Source organism: Macaca nemestrina, chromosome 10 (genome assembly GCF_043159975.1).
Source record: "Macaca nemestrina isolate mMacNem1 chromosome 10, mMacNem.hap1, whole genome shotgun sequence".
NCBI classification, from domain to species: Eukaryota; Metazoa; Chordata; class Mammalia; order Primates; family Cercopithecidae; genus Macaca; species Macaca nemestrina.
Genome location: NC_092134.1, coordinates 33,372,708 through 33,394,783, shown reverse-complemented (window position 1 = coordinate 33,394,783; position 22,076 = coordinate 33,372,708). Strand labels below are relative to the sequence as shown.

The 22,076-nt window shown below is 34.9% G+C and overlaps 1 protein-coding gene across 13 annotated transcripts in view; it reads right to left on the bottom strand.

The window, feature by feature from the left end:
* LOC105463367 (ankyrin repeat and sterile alpha motif domain containing 1B) overlaps positions 1 to 22,076 on the bottom strand; it is a 1,291,052-nt gene that overhangs the window by 1,045,267 nt on the left and 223,709 nt on the right. For all 13 annotated transcript variants that reach the window (XM_071072455.1, XM_071072454.1, XM_071072448.1 and 10 more), the window contains exons 7-8: positions 21,872 to 21,985; positions 18,203 to 18,369 (exon numbers count right to left, since the gene is read on the bottom strand). In XM_071072455.1, the coding sequence (XP_070928556.1) occupies positions 18,203 to 18,369; positions 21,872 to 21,985 (281 nt within the window). The remainder of the gene's footprint in view (positions 1 to 18,202; positions 18,370 to 21,871; positions 21,986 to 22,076) is intronic.

The following is a 22,076-nucleotide window of genomic DNA, read 5'->3' as shown; positions in this document are numbered from 1 at the left end:
GAGACATGACCAAAAAAATCCAAAAGATTAAACAAATCCAGGAGCTGCTTTAAAAAATAAATTAATAAAATAGAACACTAGCTAAGCTAATAAAGAAGAAAAGAGGGAAGATTCAAATAAACACAATCAGAAATAACAATGGGAATACTACCCCTGACCCCACAGAAATGCAAACAACTATCAAAGAATATTATGAACACCTCTATGCACATAAACTAGAAAATCTAGAAGAAATGAATAAATTCCTAGACACATATACCCTCCCAAGACTGAACCAGGAAGAAACTGATTCCCTGAACAAACCAATAATGATCCCTGAAATTGAAGCAATAATAAACAGCCCACCAACCAGAAAAAGTCCAGGACTGGAAAGATTCATGACTAAATTCTACCAGATGTACAAAGAAGAACCAGTACAATTTCTACTGAAACTATTCCAAAAAACTGAAAAGGAGGGACTCCTCCCTAACTCATTCTATGAGGCCAACATCATCCTGATACCAAACCTGGCAAAGATACAACAAAAAAAAGAAAAATTCAGGCCAATATCCTTGAGGAAAATTGATGCAAAAATCCTCAAAAAAAAAAAAAAAATACTGACAAGCTGAATCCAGCAGCAAATGAAAAAGCTTATCCACCATAATCAAGCAGGCTCTATCCCTGAGATTCAAGGCTGGTTCAACATACACAAGTCAATAAATGTGATTCATCACATAAACAGAACTAAAGACAAAAATCACATAATTATCACAATAGATGCAGAAAAATCTTTTGATAAAATTCAACATCCATTCACATTAAAAACTCTCAATAAACAGATTTCAAACCAACAAAGATCAAAGAAGAGCATTACATAATGGTAAAGGGATCATACCTCAAAATAATAAAGACATACCTTATAATGTCCTTATTTTGAGGATATACCTCAGAATAATAAGAGCCATATATGACAAACCCACAGCTAACATCATACTGAACAAGCAAAAGCTGGGGGCATTCCCCTTGAAAACTGGAACAAGACAAGGAAGCCCTCTCTCACCATTCCTATTCAACACAGTACTGGAAGTCCTGGCCAGGACAACCAGGCAAGAGAAGGAAATAAAGAGCATTCAAATAGGAAGAGAGGAAGTAAAACCATCCCTGTTTGCAGATGACATGATCCTATATCTAGAAAACCACACAGTCTTAGTCCAAAAGCTTCTTAAACTGATTAACAACTTCAGCAAAGTCTCAAGATACAAAACCAATGTGCAAAAATAACCAGCATTCCTATACACCAACAACAGGCAAGTGGAGAGTCAAATCAGGAACATACTCCCATTCACAACAGCCACAAAAAGCATAAAATCCCTAGGAATACAGCTAACTAGGGAGGTAAAAGATTTCCACAAGAACTACAAAACACTGCACAAAGAAATCAGAGATGACACAAACAAAAAAAAAAAAAATCCATACTAATGGATAGGAAAAATCAATATCATGAAAATGGCCACACTTCCCAAATCAATTTAGATTCAATGCTATTCCTATTAAACTAACATTGAGACCTTCATAGAACTAGAAAAAGACTATTTTAAAATTAATATGGAACCAAAAAAGAACCAAAATAGCCAAGGCAATCCTAAGCAAAAAGAACAAAGCCGGAGGCATCATGCTACCCAATTTCAAACTATGCTATGGGGCTACAGTAACCAAAACAGCATGGTACTGCTATAGAAACAGACACACAGACCAATGGAACAGTATAGAGAATTCAGAAATAAGACCACACACCAGAAATAAGACCACACACCTACAACTATGTGATCTTCGACAAACCTGACAAAAAAAAAAAAAAAAAAAAAACGAGCAATGGGGAAAGGATTCCCTATTCAATAAATGGTGCTTGAATAACTGGCTAGCAATATGCAAAAGACTAAAACTGCACCCCTTCCTTATGCCATATACAAAAATTAACTCAAGATGGATTAAAGACTCAAATGTAATACCCAAAACTATAAAAAATCCCAGAAGACAAGCTAAGTAATATCATTCAGAACATAGGAATGGTCAAAGATTTCATAACAAAGATGCCAAAAGCAACTACAACAAAAGCAAAAATTGATAAATGGGATCTAATTAAACTAAAGAGCTTCTGCACAACCAAAGAAACTATCAACAGTGTAAACAGACAACCTACAAATTGGGAGAAAATTTTTGGAAACTGTGCATCTGACAAAGGTCTAATAGCCAGCATCTATAAGGAATTTAAACAAATTTACAAAAAGAAAACAACCACATAAAAAACTGGGCAAAGAACATTAACAGACACTTTTCAAAAGAAGACATACATACAGCCAACAAGCATACGGAAAAAAAAGTGCAACATTACTTATCATTAGAGAAACACAAACCAAAACCACAATGAGATGCCATCTCAATCTCACATGAATGGCTATTAAAAAGTAAAAAAATAACAGATGCTGGCAAGGTTGTGGAGGAAAAGCAATGCTTATACACTGTCGGTGGGATTGTAAATTAGTTCAACCATTATAGAAGACAATATATCAATTCCTCAAAGATCTAAAGACAGAAATATCATTCAACCCAGCAATCCCATTACTGGGTATATACCCAATGGAATATAAATCAGTCTATCATAAAGACACATGTACACATATGTTCATTACAGCACTATTCACAATAGCAAAGACATGGAATCAACCTAAATGCCTATCAGTGATAGACTGGATAAAGAATATATGGTGCATATACATAATGGAATACTATGCCACCATAAAAAAGAATGAGATCATGCTGTTTCCAGGAATATGGATGAAGCTGGAGGCCATTATCTTTAGCAAGCTAATGCAGGAAGAGAAAACCAAATACCACATATTCTCACTTATAAGTGGGAGCTAAGTGATGAGAACACTCAGACAAATAGAGAACAACACACTGGGGTCTACTGAAGGGTTGCGGTGGGAGAAGGGAGAGTATTGGGAAAAACAACTAATGGGTACTAGGCTTAATAGCTGAGTTATGAAATAACCAACCTCCATGGCACAAGTTTACCAGTGTAACAAACCTGCACGTGTAACCCTGAACTTAAAATAGAAGTCAAAAAAATAAGGCTGGCATCAATTTTTGACCATGAAGTCATGAAATACAAACTCCATTTCAGAAAGTCTCATCTGGCAGTATAATATAGGTGTGGGTCAGAATTAAGAGTGACTGATTGCAAAGAAAGGAACAAAAACATGGGTTTGATACCTTCTGTGTGTCCAACACACTGTTAAACACTTTGTACACAAATTATACTTCAATAGGAAACAGTGAGAGACTAAGACAAAATGGGAAGGTTAGCTATAATTATGGGGTAACCTTTCAGTAATACAGAGAAAAATACATATAAATAATTCAATAAAACAAAATAGAAATGACAGGCTACCATTTGTGTAGTGTGTAATCTGTGGTGGGTACTGTGTTAGGTACTCCATATTTATCACTTCTATCCTCACAAGAATCCTGCAAGGTACTATTATCATTATTGTTACCATTTTTCACACAAAAAATCTAAACACCAGGGAAATATTTACCAGGGAAATAATACCTGCCAGATACTATTGCTATTACTATTGTTACCATTTTTCAGATGAGAAATCTAAAGATCAGGGAAATACTTACCTATGGAGTAGAACTAGAATTCAAACACAAGTCTTTTAACTCAAATTCCTGTTCTCTACCCTATACTGTCACACACAATACAAAAATATGTCATTGAAGAAATTAGTGTAATTCTTTTTTTTTTTTTTTTTTTTTGAGATGGAGTCTCACTCTGTCGCCTGGGTTGGAGTGCAGTGGCCGGATCTCAGCTCACTGCAAGCTCCGCCTCCCGGGTTTATGCCATTCTCCTGCCTCAGCCTCCCGAGTAGCTGGGACTACAGGCGCCCGCCACCTCGCCCGGCTAGTTTTTTGTATTTTTTTAGTAGAGACGGGGTTTCACCATATTAGCCAGGATGGTCTTGATCTCCTGACCTCGTGATCCGCCCGTCTCGGCCTCCCAGAGTGCTGGGATTACAGGCTTGAGCCACCGCGCCCGGCCTAGTGTAATTCTTTAATGCAAGCACTCTTTAATGTAAGTTAGTGAGGATGATAATTACTATGACAGTAAAAACACTTTAATGTTTTGCAAAGTGGCACCAGGCTAGGTAAAAGTAGGATTAGAGATTCAAGGGCAAAAGGAAATCTTTCAAAGCTGGAATGGATTTATTTCAGTAACAAAGAATGGATTATAGGAAAAGATATAACATGTCAATATTTGTCTCATTTATTCTGAGGGCAGGCTATTTTCACTTTAATGATCCCACTTCTCACTAGTTCATTTTCTTTGTTCATTTTAAAGTCTCCATTTCCTGTCAGATTTATTCCCTTGACTGCATTCTTTCTCCAAATTAAGACTTTGCTTCTCATTATTAATGATTTTATAGCACAGACTGGCAGCTATCAGCTAAATGGAACTGTTAAGAAACTGTAAGCAAACACAGCTTTTCAGCTTTAAAAAGCATAGATGGCAGACACAAGAATTCTGGCAAAGTGACGTGAAAATAACATCAGTTTTTAAAATCTAAGCCTGAGATTGAAGCAGGCCACACAGTATCTTTTACCTACTGTTATTGATTTTGATTCTATCATAGAGAATTCCAATTCTTCAGCTGTTAGAGGATGAATAAATTCCAATATTCTTTAGTCGTGGCCCAAATGGTCTCCTGATAAAATATGTTGAAGCATGAGCAATTTCAGAAATTTTTTCTGGGTTACTAGTCTACTATTCCATTAAAATTAATTTGCTTTTCAAGGTGAAAAGCATTTCCTCGGACACAGAGTTAAGTGATTATGGCAACTGACATGTCTCTTTAAGCTCAGGCTCTCGCCTGATTTCCTTTGGCATTAGGCAGCAAAATAGGATTTTTTTAAATACTGGCAAGCTGTCCAAGGCCTTCACTCGAAAAGAGAGCCAAGAACTCCCAAATGTAAACCTTGAAATAGAATTACAAATTAGGTACACTATGACAAATGAACAAGGTAAATGTGAAAAGTGACTAAACGTTAACTTCATCATTATCCAGAATGTGAGGTTAAAAGAAAGGTGAACTATTACTACATTTTCAGGAAAACATTACAATTCGCTCATAAGTTTAAAGTATACATTCTCAGGAAAATTATAATAGCTGAGTTCTATTAGAAAGCTTAATTTAAGTTAGAGATTATAAAGAGATTAGAAAGAACAAAAGTATCAAAACAAAAACTGGCCAGTAATGTATCTGAAGAGTATATAAAAATGATACCTTCACAAACATCATACAGTTCAAAAGATAAAAATTGAAAATATTTTAGAAAGGAAGTTTACTGCCCTTAATAGAATGCTCATAATAGAGACGCATAACATCAAACACATTTTAAGAACATGCACACTAAAATACTATGCATCAGTGAAGTCCATCAAAATGTGTAAGAATCATTAACAATTAGAAAAAAACAGGATGTCATCAACTACAAAATATACATTCTTCTCACCTGCACAGGGAATATACTCAAAGACTGATGACATGCCCAGCCGTAAAGTGAGTCTCAATAAATTCAAAAAAATCAAAATCATACCAACCATATTCTTGGACCACAGTGAAATAAAACTAGAAATCAAGGCCATGAACATCTCTCAAAACCATCCCTCAAATCTTTTCAATTTCATGAAAATTAAACAACTTGCTCCTGAATGACTTTTGGGTACACAATGAAATTAAGGCAGATATAAAAAAAATCTTTGAAATAAACTAAAACAGATGTAACATACCAAAATCTCTGAGATGCAGCAGAAGCAATGTTAAGAGGAAAGTCTATAGTGCTAAATGTCTACCTCAAAAATTTTTAAAGATCTCAAATTAATAATCTAACATCACACCCAGAGGAACTAGAAAAACAAGAACAAAGCAGAAGAAAAGAAATAAATAAAATAAAATCAGTGCAGAACTGAACGAAATTGAGACCCAAAAATTCATACAAAAAATTCAATAAAACCAAAAGTTCATATGAAAGGATAAATAAGATCAATAGGCTGGTAGCTAGATCAACAAAGAAAGAAGAGACAAGATCCAAATAAGCACAATCAGTGACATTAAAACCAATCCCACCGAAATACAAAAAAACCCTCAGAGACTATGATGAACACCACATGTATACAAACTAGAAAATCTAGAGGAAGTAGATAAATACCTGGAAATACACAATCTCCCAAGGTTAAATCAGGAAGAAATTGAAACCCTGAACAGACTAATAATGAGTTCCAAAATGGAATCAGTAATAAAAAGCCTAACCACCAAAAAAAAAAAAAAAAAAAAAAAAACCCTGGACCAGAAGGATTCACAGCTGAATTCTACCTGACATACAAAGAAGAGCTGGTATCAATTCTACTGAAACTATTCCAAAAAATTGAGGAGAATGGACTTCTCACTAACTCATGAAGCTGCCATCATCCTAATATCAAAACCTGGCAAAGACACACACACCCAAAAGAAAACTGCAGGCCAATATCCCTGATGAAGAGAGAAGCAAATATCCTCAACAAACAAACTGAAAGCAGTAGTGCATCAAAAACTTACTATGATGAAGGAGGCTTTCTCCCTGGAATACAGGATTGATTAAACATATACAAACCAATAAATGGGATTTACCACATAAGCAGATTTAAAAACAAAATCAATGTGATCATCTCAATAGATGTAATAAAGATACCTTCAATAAAATCCAACATCTCTTCATAATAAAAACCTTCAACAAATTAGGCATCAAAGGAACATAACTCAAAATAATAAAAGCCATCTATGACAAACTCACAGCCAACATTATAATAAATGGGCAAAAACCAGAAGCATTTTCCTTAAGGACTAGAACAAGACAAATATGGCTACTCTCACCACTCATATATAACATAGTACTGAAAGTCCTAGCCAGAGCAATCACACAAGAGAAATAACTAAAAGGCATCCAAATGGAAAAGAAAAATTCAAACTATCTGTCTTCAGTAATGATATGATTCTATACCTAGAAAGCCCTAAACTCCAACAAAAAGCTGTTGAAACTGATACATGACTTCAGCAAAGTTTCAGAATATAAAATCTATATACAATCCCATTTACAATAAACACACAAAAATGAAATACCAAGGAATACAGCTAACCAGGGAGGTGAAAGAGCTCTACAATGAGAACTACAAAACCCACTGTTCAAAGAAATCAGAGATAATACAAAGAAATGGAAAAACATGTCATGTTCATGGGCTGGAAAAATCTATATCAATAAAATGTTCATACTACCCAAAGCAATCTACAGATTGAATGCTATTCTTATTAAACTACCAACATCATTTTTCACACAATTAGAAAAAACTACTCTAAAATTCACATGGAATCAAAAACAAGCCCGAATAGCCAAAGCAATCCTAAAAGAATGAAGCCAGAGGCATCACATTCCCCAACTTCCAACTATACTATACAGCTACAATAACAAATACTTCGTGGTACTGGTACAAAAACAGACACACAGAACAAAGGCACAGAAGAGTGAACCCAGAAATAAAGCCACACACTTACAACCATCTAAACTTCCACAAAAATAAACAATGGGGAAAGGACAAGCTATTCAATAAATAGTGCTGGGATACCTGGCTAGCCATATGCAGAAGAATGAAACTGGACCCTTACCTTTCATCATATACAGCAAGTAAGGAAAGATAGATTAAAGATTTAGATGTAAAACCTCAAACTCTAAGAATCTTAGAATGAAACCTAGAAAACACCATTCTGGACATAGGTCTGGGCAAAGATTTCATGATAAAGACTTCAAGAGTAATTGCAACGAAAACAAAAATTGACAAGTGGGACCTATTTAAGCTTAAAACTTTCTGCACAGAAAAAGAAACTATAAACACAATAAACAGACAACTTACAGGATGGTAGAAAATATTCACAATCTATGCATCTGACAAAGGTCTAATATCCAGAATCTATAAGGAACTTAAAAAAATCAACAAGCAAAAAACAACCCCATTAAAAAATGAGTAAAGGACATGAAAAGAAGATACACATGCCGCTAATAAGTATATGAAAAAAATCCTCAACATTACTAATTAGAGAAATGCAAATCAAAACCATTGAATGCAATCTCACACTTGTCACAATGACTATTATTAAAAAGTTAAAAACAAAATAGATGTTGGTCAGGTTGTGGAGAAAAGGGATCATTTAAACACTATTTGTGGGAATATCAGTTAATTCAACTACTATAGAAACAGTTTGGAGACTTCTCAAAGAACTTAAAACAGAACTACCATTTGGCCCAGCAATCCCATTACAGGAACACATACCATTCTACCAGTAAGACACATCCATGTGTATGCTTATTGCAGCACTTTTCACAACAGCAAAGACATGGAAACAATCTACATATCCATCGACAGTGGACTAGATAAAGAAAATGTGGTACATACACACCACAGGATACTATGCAGCCATAAAAAAGAATAAAATTGTGTCCTTTGCAGCAGCATGGATGCAGGTGGAGGCCATTATCCTAAGCAAATTAACACAGGAACAGATAATCAAAGTTCTTACTCATAAGTGGGAGTTAAACACTGAATACACATGGAAATACACATGGACACAAAGAGGGGAACAACAGATAATAGGGCTTACTTGAGGGGGTAGCATGGGAGGAGAGTAAGGATCAAAAAGCTACATATTGGGTACTATGCTCATTACCTGGGAGAATAAATCATTTGTACACCACATTCCAGTGACACACAATTTACTCATGTAACAAACCTGCATATGTACCTCACTGAACCTAAAATAAAAGCTGGAAAAAAAAAAAAGAAACAAAATAGCCCCATCTCAATAATACAGAAGGAATAACAAGGATTAATTCAAAAATGTTTATCACATATTTAGGAATTCAAAAATTAATAATATAATCAGACATATTTCCTATATTCATATACTATATACTTCCTTCGCATATGTTACCAGGAATTAAACATGGTATTTGTAACACATGATATCCTTGTCATCAGTGAGAGAGATGTACTATCACTTAAGAAAAATATAATTTGACTTAAGATGCTAGTGATATATTGTGAAGTCAATAATATAGTTTATCAGGGTATTTTATTTCATCTTCAAAGAAACTGATGAGGTATTCATTATTTGAAAAATCAACCAACAGGGGAAGTTTTTCGCAGATCATAAATACTCCATGTTCGAATTTTTCTCATATGTCAATACCAAAATACAGGTATCAAACAGATGTTTTTATGTCCATGACCTGTTCTATCAATTCAATAAATGTTTGCTAAGCATATGAGTGAGGAACTATGCAGAGATTAATATTTTTGCTGTCTTCAAGGAGTTTATAGGCAAAGCCAAAAAAGATGATTCATGCATAATTAATACAAAGCAGCATAATGATGCAAATAGATCTAAATAGAAGGATCAAAACAGGTTTTGTGAGGGATAGTTTTCAATAAGTAGAGATGGTAGGGAAAATATATATAGACAAAACATGAACATGGACAATAAGAAAGACAGACATGTTTGAGAGCAATCCATTTTATTTATTTATTTATTTATTTATTTATTTAGAGACAGAGTTTCATTCTTGTCGTCCAGGCTGGAGTGCAGTGGTGCCACCTTGGCTCACTGCAACCTCCACCTCCTGGGTTCAAGCAATTCTCCGGCCTCAGCCTCCCAAGTAGCTGGGATGACAGGCGCACACCACCAGGCCCGGCTAGTTTTTGTATTTTTAGTAAAGACGGGGTTTCACCATGTTAGCCAGGCTGGTCTCTAACTCCCGACCTCAGGTGATCCTCCAGTCTCAGCCTCCCAAAGTGCTGAGATTACAGACATGAGCCACCGTGCTCAGCCAAGAATAATCCATTTTACTAAAATATATTTATCTAAGACATTACTAGCAAATAAAGCTGGAAAAATAAGATGAAGCTAGAAATGAAGGGTCTTGAATGCCTGAGTTAGAAGTTTCTATTTCACATTTGCAGTGAGGACCAGGGCTAGTTTTGAGTAGGAAAATGACGTGACCAGAATGGCACTTAAGGCATACTGACTTGGCAGCACTGCTCAGAGTAAATACAAGCAGATGAAGAGAAGAGACTACAAGTGGGTGGACAGGGTAGGAGGCTCTTGAAATAACTCAGGTGAAAGGAAATGATGGTCTGAATCCACAAACTGGCAGGAATGATGAAAAGGTAAGAGATGGTCAATCTGGAAAATAGTGATGAAAGACAGAATGATCTACTTGTAAGACATTGGACCTACATTCAGATCCCCCAGATTTACCTTTTGGGCAACTTACTTTACTCCTGATTCCCACATTGAGGATAATAAAACCTACCTCATGGGATTGTTGTCAGGAATAAAGGAGATAATGATTTTTAACATGTTTACACAATGCCTACCTAGCATGTAGTGAAAATTTAGTGCTTGGTAAATGTTAGCTTCTAGTGTTACAATTATTTTCAGATATCATAGTTTGGTCACTGTTTATTGATTTTTTTTAGGAGCTACATCTCACTTTTGGTTCACGTAGCAGTTGTAGTCATTTATATACCCTAAAACTTTTGTGTGAACTACTCCCTGACATTAAATCTCCCCCATCTTTGATTTTTAAGGAGTCTAAATGTAAGATTTTATACTAACTCCCACTGAATTTTATGTTTTTACCTCGAGCCAAGATTTCAGCCTATTGAGATAATTTTTCATATAAGTTCAATTATTTGTCGTATTTGCTATTCCTCCCTAACTTTTATGAAGCTGATTAGAATAGATATGGTTTTTTCCAAGTAAAATATTGACTCAGACCAATCCAAGAACAAAATATTTCACTTTTCAGTAGAGAAATCCCCTCTACATTGACATTTTGTGACTATTTAGAAAGCCTGGACAAAATTGGACAAAGTCTGTGAAACATAAAACTCAAGATCTCTTCAGCAACACAAAAGAGAACAAAATAGCTCTTTTCTATGGCTGACAGAAAGCCAGAGTAAAATTTTTTTAACTGATGAAGAAAATCAAGTAACTTCCAAAGGTCACCCTGCTAGTAAGTTGCAGAACAGAGTTGTAAACGCAAATCTGTAGGACTCACAATCTCATGCTCTTAACTGCTAGACTAAGTTATCTTCCTAAAAACACAGTTGAGATTCCCACCATGATTGCCGGGAAAAACCTCTACTTTGGTCTCTGTAATTCATCTCCAAATAATTAAACGCATTTTGCAATGATAATGGTTAATTTGCAAGAACATATGCACTTTTATATGCAGTCTTTGCCTTTTTATGCATTTATTCAGTCAATGAACTTTCACTGAGAGACCACTACATTCAAGGCACTGTGTTAGGCAGGATGTGACTACAGAGATCAATCTAATAATGAACCTACTGTCAAGGAGTATATAAGAAGTAATGTAAAACATATACACCTACAAGGCAAGGCAGAAAGAGATGTATCGTGAATGGTAAAAAGCAAGTGTGCTAGAAGTTCAGAAAAATGACTCTTTTATTCTACTAGCCATTTTCTCAAGGACTTCCTAGATTTCCTAAGGATATAAAAAGTTCTTCCTGAGGTGAGGGTAAGGACAAAAATCTTACCCTTCTGATTCTGGATTTTTCCATTAATGTACATACAGTACATATGTGTGGTTAACGGTATTGTTTTCAAAGTATAAATGCAGGTCAACAGGATCCTAGTTCTACATTCGCTAATTCTTGCAAAATCTGTTAGGAGAATTCAAACCTTGGATGAATCACCTTGAGTCACCACATCCAAAAGGTCTGTTCAACTACATAAGATATAAATTGTTCAGGTTAGAATGTTCTTCTGAACATTGTGTATCACTGCTTAAGATTTAGCACCACTATAAAAAATTATATATGTTAAAGAATCAGTTATGTTCCTATAATAAGAAGCCTCTATTTACATTTCAAAAAATTAGCCTCCCAAGTTTCTCTAAATCTAAATCTGATGGAAATTGGGTAAGATAGCTGCAAAGGTCTCTCCAAATTCTGAAATTGATGCATTCCTGATAATAAGCTCTAGAAACTGGGTTAGAATGTGTTTGAAGATAAACTTTGTTTCAGAAACACCATTTGGTTTTTAGGCAATCTAATCTGACTCTAATGAACTTTAAAACTTGATGAATTTTAGAACTAAATTAAATATATTTTCCAAAAGTAGGGACCTCACGCCCAGAGAGTATTCTCAAGGATAGCTCAGCATAAAAATAAAATAAATAAATAAATAAATAAATAAATAAATAAACTGAAAATCCTTCAAAGTAAATCTTGAAACCTTAAAATACTAATATAAAATATCTCACACTTCATCAGGCTGACATGTAATTTAGTATCTTGCATTGGAAAAGAAAATAAAATAACAGAAAAGAGGCAGAGTGGCTGAACGAAATTGCACAAAACCTGCCAATGCACCCCCCTTTCAAACCAGAAGCTTTAGATGCTGTTTGTGTCTATGTTCTCCCTGAGGAGAAAAAACAATATGTAACACATTTCATCCCTTAAGCTCCTTATTTACTTCTTAAAGACATAGGCTGATGAGGCAATGTTCTATTACAAATGTTTAAACAAAAAAAAAGTTTTCTTGGTACCTGGATTCTGAAATCTGCTCTAATGATCTTTATCATCAAATTTCTCTATGGCATGCTGTGTTCACATTTAAAATTGTATAGATTGTTCATACACATGGAGGAAAAAACATTAATATAAGGCTTGGGAAAACATAAAGAGAATAGAAAATTTTTTCGGATTATTTTACATTCTTTCGAAAACCTAAATTTCATGGGTTGGTAAAGAATGTTAGGATATTTATATTTCTTCAAAATTTACATTCCAGATTATATAATGTCCTAATTCAACTTAGAAAATGGTTTCAGATGCATATTATAAGAGTATATAAAACAGACTGACTTTTGAATTAAAATGTATGCAAGACAAAATGTAATTTTAACTTGAGCTAGCCTTTATATTACATGCAAAACCTCCAATTGAATACATTCAATCATAATAAGAATTTAATTTTTAACTTATATTAGTAAAAATGTTCAAACTACCACATTACAGCTAATATTTTAAAAGAAACAAAAATCTCCGATTCAAAAATAAAAGTTCTTACATAAGATGGCTGGTTTTGTATTTGAAATTACTGAATCGGAGTGCCCTCTATTGGAAGAAAACAGGCAACAAAAGTTAAACTGAACTAAGAATATAGGTAAAATACTTCCAAAGCTCAAGTCACATCATTAATATGTAAAATACATTAATTAATAATATGGATGCTACAAAACATATTTCCTTACATTTTTATTTCTCCTAAATAACTTTTGGAATTACTTGTCATATTACAATAAGCAAGTTGGATGTTTCATATCCTATGAAATTAAATTTTAACTGAACCCAAATGCTCATCATTTAACTAGTAATATAAATAACAGACATACAGAAATGTTTTCCACATTTAATATTCCAATATAACATAGAAATGTTCTAATTGAGGACTGTGGTTTGAATGCAGTTTGGATTTTCCTTAACGATAAACTGAAAGCCTCCTTGCTACGGACCTCAAGTCGGTGTCCCCTCCAAGTTCATATGTTGAAATCCTAACCCCCAATGTGATAGTATTAGGGAGAGGGTGTTGGGAGGTCATCAGATCATAACCCCTTATGATGTCCTAGTGTCCATATAAAAAAACATTAGCAGGGCCAGGCACAGTGGCTCATGCCTGTAATTCCAGCACTTTGGAAGTCCAAGGCAGGCGGATCATGAGGTCAGGAGATCGAGACCATCCTGGCCAACATGGTGAAACCCCTTGCTACTAAAATACAAAAAATTAGCCGGGCATGGTGGCATGTGCCTGTAGTCCCAGCTACTCGGGAGGCTGAGGCAGGGGAACCGCTTGAACCCAGGAGGCAGAGTGCAGTGAGCCAAGATCGCGCTGCTGCACTCCAGTCTGGCGACAGAGCAAGACTTCATCTCAAAAAAAAAGAAGAGAAAAGAAAAGAAAAAAAAACACATCAGGAGAACCTGCTTTTTCCCCCTCTGTTCTTTGCCACATGAAGATACAACCAGAAGACAGCCCTCTTCAAACCAGGAGGCAGACCCTCACCAGCTGCCAGCTCTGCTGGATACCTTGATCTTGGGCTTCTCAGACTCCAGAACTGTGAGAAATAAATGCTGGGTTCTTTTCAAGCCACCCAATCTATGCTAATTTGTTATAGCATAAATAATCCCTAATTCAAGAGACTTTTAGAAGCTCTTACACTGGGGAATTGGAGCAGTAGACTGGATATTAAGATCTATGAGATTTGTTCTATCTGAAAAAATTGTTTTGTGGTGTTATCAAGACCTCAGTTCTGACTCAGCATCTCAGACATGAATTACCTCAGTAAGATCTTGGCTGATTTTTGGCTCCCTAGACCAATCATATGCATGTTAGAATAACCTGAGAAGCTTTTCCAAGAATAATGCTCAGAGCTACCCAAAATTATTTTGATTTAGTTGGTCTGGACTGGAATCTGAGGGCATCGGTATTCATTTTTTTTAGAGCCTCTCTAGGTAAATCTAATGTACAACTATGGCTGAGAACCATTGTTTGAGCCTCTCCCCGACCAACCAACATACAACTACCACTTTTATTTTCCAAAAATGTCACTTTCAGGAGAACTCTTCTACTCAAGAGTTTATTCTCAGCATCAATTTTAAACTTCTGACTAGCCTCCCAATCTACTTAGCTGCCTTTGTTCTCTGTCAATAGAGTTGAGTCACAAGTTGAGTGGCAAGCTCCAGAATGTCTGTGTTCTTGGCTCTATAATTGCTGCGTGAAACTGGGAAAGTCATAGAAATAATACTATCCTTTTCACAGGGTTATTGTGAGCGTTAAATCAGTCAATACAAGTGTTCCATAAATTGAGGTATTATCATTACTTATCCAACTTTATTTCCTACTACTTTCCAAAACAAACTCTCATCGTAAATCATTCTCAAATTATGCACTAATTCTTACCTCTGTGCTTTTGCATATATTGTTTCTTCAGGCTGGAATCCTTTCTCAATCATTTGTTCCAACTAAAGTGAAAAACACAGCTCCCCTTTCACCAAGACACAGCTTAGTCTCTCCCTACCTCCACAAAGACTTCAATGAATATCTGTAAGTATTCACTGATATCTCCCTTTTAAAAATTCCTTTGGCCACAAGGTAGCATATTATGAGAAATGTGGCTGAGAATTAAAAACATTGGCTCGGAGTTTGAATCCTCACTCTGCCACTTGGCAGCTAAGTCATTTTCTAAATCCATATTGTAAGAATTACTTAGTAAGTGACTTAAATCATGTAAAGCATTAGAGTAGCAAATAGCAAAAACCGAGTGTCAGTTCTTATTTATTCAGTGTTTTATATATTAGTCTTCAGTTATAGTCTGCACACTATGACTGAAGTCTCCTTAGGACAGGTGTTTTGAATCACTTGAAGTCAAGAACCATGTCTATTATAAACCCCACAACTCAAAACATGATAAGAACCATCTGTATTAGGTGACCTATACTTGACTAAACTTTTTGCATCATGTGAGAGTATAATTGAAGTGATATTCTGGAAAAAAAAAACTTTTTTGATGAATAGAAACAAATATTCAACAAAACATGGAATGAATTCAAATAAAACACAGGCTACAGAAAAGGGTCAAAGTAATTTGATTACTTTTTAAACATTCGTTAACAGGTCTTTATCAGATTCATTTTCTGAAAGGTCAGTTCCAATTATGTATTTTATCTGCCCAAAATCCTTTAGATTTTTCTCATTTCTTAAAATAATAAATACCAAAATTCTTAGCCTGACATTCAAAATCATCCACCACCTAACCTCAAACTAGACTTCTAATCTTATCTCTCATCTTTCCCCTTTGTAAACTCTATTCTTCCAAATAAACAGAATTATTTGCTTTTACTCATATATACCATCTGCTTTTCTGCCTCCACAAAATCTTTAACATTTTATAGGGAAATATTTTCAAAGAACACTATTGTGAAGGTTTGTCACAGGAACGAGGAGTGGTGTTAGAAAAGTATGAGCTCAGATTTCAAAACCTTAATGCTCAATTTATGAGTATTAATTTCTTTCTTGCCACTATCACAATATAGTCTTTGGCTTACAGAAAAACTTGAACATCTTTTCCCCAAACTATTTTCAGTCTCTCAAAGTCAAAAGTCTTTGCCATCACTTCCTGAAAGACAGAAGCTTGAATCATGGTCTCCAAGCAGCACATACAGATCCCAGGACATATAAGATATTCATTGAGTAAACGAAAAATAATTAGAGCTTCTGTTTTACACTTATTCTCTACCTTCCTCAATTTGAATTCTTTTGTTGTGTATGTCTCATAAGTTACATCAAATATTACTAGAAATGTAGTCTCTCTCTCTCTCTCTTTCTCTCTCTCTCTCTCTATATATATACACATAATTTAGAAATACTCAGGGATATTTGCTCAAAATTTGTTTACTAATGGTATGTACAACAAAAAGTCTGGAGAGCCTGGTCTAAAAAATTAGGGCTTTCAGAATATCTGTGGTTTTACAAGTAGAAGGCCAGAAGCTACCAGTTTAGATAAATATTTGGGGATGGATCTTAAAAAGTAAATACTATGTACTGTTTATATAGAACAAGTAAGTTTTAACTTCTAACTAACTTTCAAGGAAATATTAAAATGTAACTGGTAATCTAGAGATAGCATACACCTGTTTCAGATATTTTAACAGAGGATTTTGTCCCAATATTAAAGTTACTATTATAAATATTTCATTAATATAAAAATTTCATTTGGTAAAACCTACAGGTATTTAAAACCTCAGTACATACACAACTGTTCATAGTTATTCATAAAGAATTTTTATTGGGGCCAATAATAGGATGTTTTTGCAAGAGAAAGTGAAGCACAAAAACAAAATGAAACAAAAAAAGCAGGCCTAGGAGGTAGGACTAGCCATGGAACTAGATTAGCAAGTGCTATCCCAGGAAACAGTGTCACAGCTTACTTTAAGTAACTAAATTAAGTAAATGTTCTTGTAATGGACAGTCACTATACTAAGCAAGTTTTTTTTAGTTTTCACAAATAATATGACATACTTAACACAGTTCACTCTATTACTGGCTTTTGAATAAAGTATGATATATCTGTAACAAATTAAGTTCTAAAAGTGACAAAAGATTTCTTATCAGAATAATGTATTTCCTTTAATACCAGTATATACTATAAATCCTTCCTGTATAGGACAAAAAGTAAGTTTACAAATCTTAATATTAAACTGATTTATTCTCTATAGTTTTTCTTGCTATTGTGTTCATATAAAAATTCAAATGAGCAAGAATCACCCATGGCCTGACCTCAATCTATCCTTCTAATCTTATCTCCCCTCTTTCCTCTTTGTAAACTCTTATTCCTAATAAATAGAAATACTCGCTCTTACTCGACTATATCATCTGTTTTTCTGCCTCATATAACCTTTAATATTTTATATGACAATATTTTCAAAGAACACTATCATAAGGGGTTGTCACAGGAACTAACTCATGCTTAAGATTCTGAGCTTATTGAAGAGAAACCTCTTGGGATTTGCATATTATAAAAATATGCAGACTGAACTTTCCATATTTCTCTCCTACTATTACTTAAGGAGGAAGTGAGGAAACCATATGTGTGGCTCTGCTCTGTTAGACTGAGTTCATAGAGAAAATAGGGAAGACAGTCAAAAGGAAGGTTTTTGTCTTTTTTTGGGAACCGACATCATTATGCCCAGTAAAACTAAGGAATACAACAACAACAACAACAACAACAACAACAACACTACTAAAAATCCATGCGTTTAAGAAAGAGTCTAAAGTAGAGAGATCGTCAAGTGATCTGTCAAAGCACTCCTTCCCCTACCCACGCACTGAGAGTAAAACCCCAAAGAACGTCAGGAATAGAGCAATAAGGAAACTGACATCTTACAGTGGTGGAATCTGATAATGCGCCATGTCCCATGCCTCTTAGGTGTACATACTGAACTGGAAAAGGCAGACACATTGTCTTCATTTCCCCCCGCCTTACTTACTACACTCTGGCTTCCATTTTTCCCAAGTTCTTCCTCTGAAATCTTGCTCAAATTATCTAAGTAGTGGTCTGATATTGTGTGGCACAAGTCTTCAAACGAATAATCCTTTTCTTGACAGAGTTTTATTTCATCCAAGAGTTTTGATAATTCTCCAGTGACGGTTTCACCTATGAGAATAAGTTTTTCAGAAGTTTCAAGAAAGGTTATTGTTAAAACTTACTGTTAAGCAATAAAAATATGACCGCTATGGTGATAGAACTCAAAATGCAGCAAGATTAAGCAGTCAGACACTGTTCTGCTGAAAATAAGGTACTCAACCATAATTAGTACAACATTATTAATGGACAAAAGAGATTATAATTTTGCCTATTTTTATTCTTTTTCAAAATATAAATAATTATTGTAAGGTTATGTATACATGGTACATAAAAGCATCTAGAATTACAATTCCCAAAGCTTCACTTATTATAGGATTTAATTTCCATAATCTTTCATTGGTATTTTACTTCACTAACAGAATTCATTAGCAAATTTGAAATGGTGCTGAAAACCTTCTTCCTAGGTTCAATAAACAGAAATAGTACAAGTTATTTAAACAAATAATAATATAGGTAATCAGTACATTAAGAATTATGGTATATGATATAAAGTAAAAACACAAAAGAAATAAATAATATAAATAATATACATCATCTGTCAAACATGAAGATTTTGTAGATTACATGAAAATATGCACATTTCTAAACAGTCTCAGAAAGGTACCTTATATCTGTAACTTATTCTGAAAAAAATTTCCAGCAGTTACAATCCAGATTTTAATATTTTTATTCTGACTTAAAAACATATTTAAGACCAGCTGACTATAGATGCATGGATTTATTTCTGGACTCTATTCTGTTTTATTGGTGTATACGTCTGTTTTCATGCCTGTACCATACTGTTTTGATTACTGTAGCTCTTCACAAGGGTTACAAGAACACAAAATGTGGAAAAGATAGTCTCTTCAATAAATAGTGTTGGGAAAGTGGATGTCCACATGCAAAAGAATGAAACATGACCCTTATCTCATCCCCTCTGTAAAAATCAACACAAATGGGATAAAGACTGGAACATTAAGACCTGAAAATATGAAACTCCTAGAAGAAAACATAGGGAAAAAACTTGATATTGGTTTGGACAATGATTTCTTGGATATGAACAAAAGCAAAAATGAACACACAGGATTGAATCAAACTAAAAAGCTTCTGCACTGCAAATGAAACGATCAACAGACTAAAAAGATAACTTAAGGAATGGGAGAAAATATTTGCAAACCATAGATCTGATAAGCGGTTAATACACAAAATACATAAGAAATTCACATAACTCAATAGCAAAAACACAAATAACCTAATTTTAAAATGGGCTAAGGACCCAAATAGACATTTCTTCAAAAAAAGGCACATAAATGACCCAAGATATATGAAAAGGTGCTCAACATCACTAATTATCAGGGAAATGTAAATCAAAGCCACAATGGGTTATCACCTCACATCCATTAGAGTGGCTGTTCTCAAAAAGACAAAAGATAGGAGGTGTTGCTGAGGATGTGGAGAAAGGGAAGCCTGTATGCTGTCAGTGGGAATGTAAAATGGTATAGCCACTATGGAAAACAGTATGGAGATTCCTCAAAAAATTAAAAATAGAATTACCATATGATTCAGTAATCCCACTTTGGAGTGCTTATTCAAAGTAAATGAAACCAGTATCATGAAAAGATATCTGCACCCTTCTGTGTTGCGGGAAGTCAAGGACCCCAAACGGAGGGACCAGCTGGAGCCGTGGCAGAGGAACATAAATTGTGAAGATTTCATGGATATTTATCAGTTCCCAAATAATACTCTTATAATTTCTTATACCTGTCTTTATTTTAATGTCTTAATCCTGTTATCTTCATAAGCTGAGAATGTATGTCACCTCAGGACCACTATTGTGTTAACTGTACAAACTGATTGTAAAACATGTGTGTTTGGACAATACGAAATCAGTGCACCTTGAAAAACAACAGAACAACAGCAATTTTAGGGAACAAGGGAAGACAACCATAAGGTCAGACTGCCTGTGGGGTCGGGCAAAATAGAGCCATATGTTTCTTCTTGCAGTGAGCCTATAAATGGATGTGCAAGTAGGAGAGATATCACTAAATTCTTTTCCTAGCAAGGGATTTTAAATATTAAGACCCTAGGAAAAGAATTGCATTCCTGGGGGGAGGTCTATAAACAGCCACTCTGGGAGTGTCTGTCTTATGCGGTTGAGATAAGGACTGAAATATGCCCTGGTCTCCTGCAGTACCCTCAGGCTTATTAGGGTGGGGAAAAAATCCCACCCTGATAAATTTGAGGTCAGACCAGTTCTCTGCTCTCGAACCCTGTTTTCTGTTGTTTAAGATGTTTATCAAGACAATATGTGCACAGCTGAACATAGACCCTCATCAGTAATTCTAATTTTGCCCTTTGCCTTGTGATCTTTGCTTTTTCCCTTGCCCTGTTTCCTCTGAAGCATGTGATCTTTGCTCTGCCTTTTGCCCTTTGAAGCATGTGATCTTTGTGACCTACTCCCTGTTCGTCCACCCCCTCCCCTTTTGAAATCCCTAATAAAAACTTGCTGGTTTTGTGGTTCAGGTGGACATCATGGACCTACCGATATGTGATGTCACCCCTGGCGGCCCAGCTGTAAAATTCCTCTATTTGTACTCTTTCTCTTTATTTCTCAGACACTTAGGGAAAACAGAAAGAACCTATGTTGAAATATCAGGTTCCCCCGATACTTCTGTTCATTATGGCATTCTTCAGAACAGCCAAGACATGAAAACAAATCCACTGAGAGATGAATAGATAAAGAAAATGCAGTGGGTGTGTACATTTATATACATACTACACAAACAATGGACTATTATTCAGCCTTTAAAAAGAAGAAGATCTTTCCATTTGTAACAACATGGATGAACCTAGAGGGCATTATGCTAAGTGAGATGAACCAGGTACAGAAAGACAAGTACTGCATGATCTCACATGTGGAATCTAAAAAAGTCAAAGTCATAAAACAGAGAGTAGAATGGTGATTGCCAGGGGCTGGGGAGTGAAGGAGATGAGAAAGTGTTGATCAAAGGGTATTAAGGTTCAGTTACGGGGGATTAATAAATTCTGGAGATTTAAAATACAGCATGGTGACTATAGTTAATAATATTCTATTGTATACCTGAAACTTACTAAGAGAGTTATCTTAAGTGTTCTCTCCACAAAAAAACAAACAAAAAAAACTATATGAGATGATGGCTATGTTAATTAGTTGATTTTGGCAGTTATTCCACAAAGTATATATCAAATTGTACACTGTAAATATATACAATTTTCATTTGCCAAGAGTACCTCAATAAAGCTGGGGAAAAACACATTTAAGAAAAAAACACATCTAAGAAATATATACTCCAGATAAACTTCATTACAGCAGGCTTGGTTTTCTGCTTTGCTCACTGCTGTATCTCAGGGCTGAGAAGCTCTAACCAGTAACAGAAGCTCTTATAAATGGATGAAATATAGAGTATAGGATATAACCTATTAGACTTGAAATTTTCACAACTGTACATACAAGTCTAGTATGGTTTCCAGGGCTTTATAATTAGGTACTCACTTTTGGTCTTTTGGGTGGGAGACTCAACAGGAGATGAAATGTGTGTTTCTTGTGTTGCATCTTCCTGCACAGGCTCTTCAAGGACTGTAGATCTTCCCACACCTTCTAAATACTCTGTGTGTATACATTTTTGAGATTACATACTTGAATTCATTTATTTTAAAACCAGTACATTTTATATTTTACTTCTGGTGATCAGTTTTGC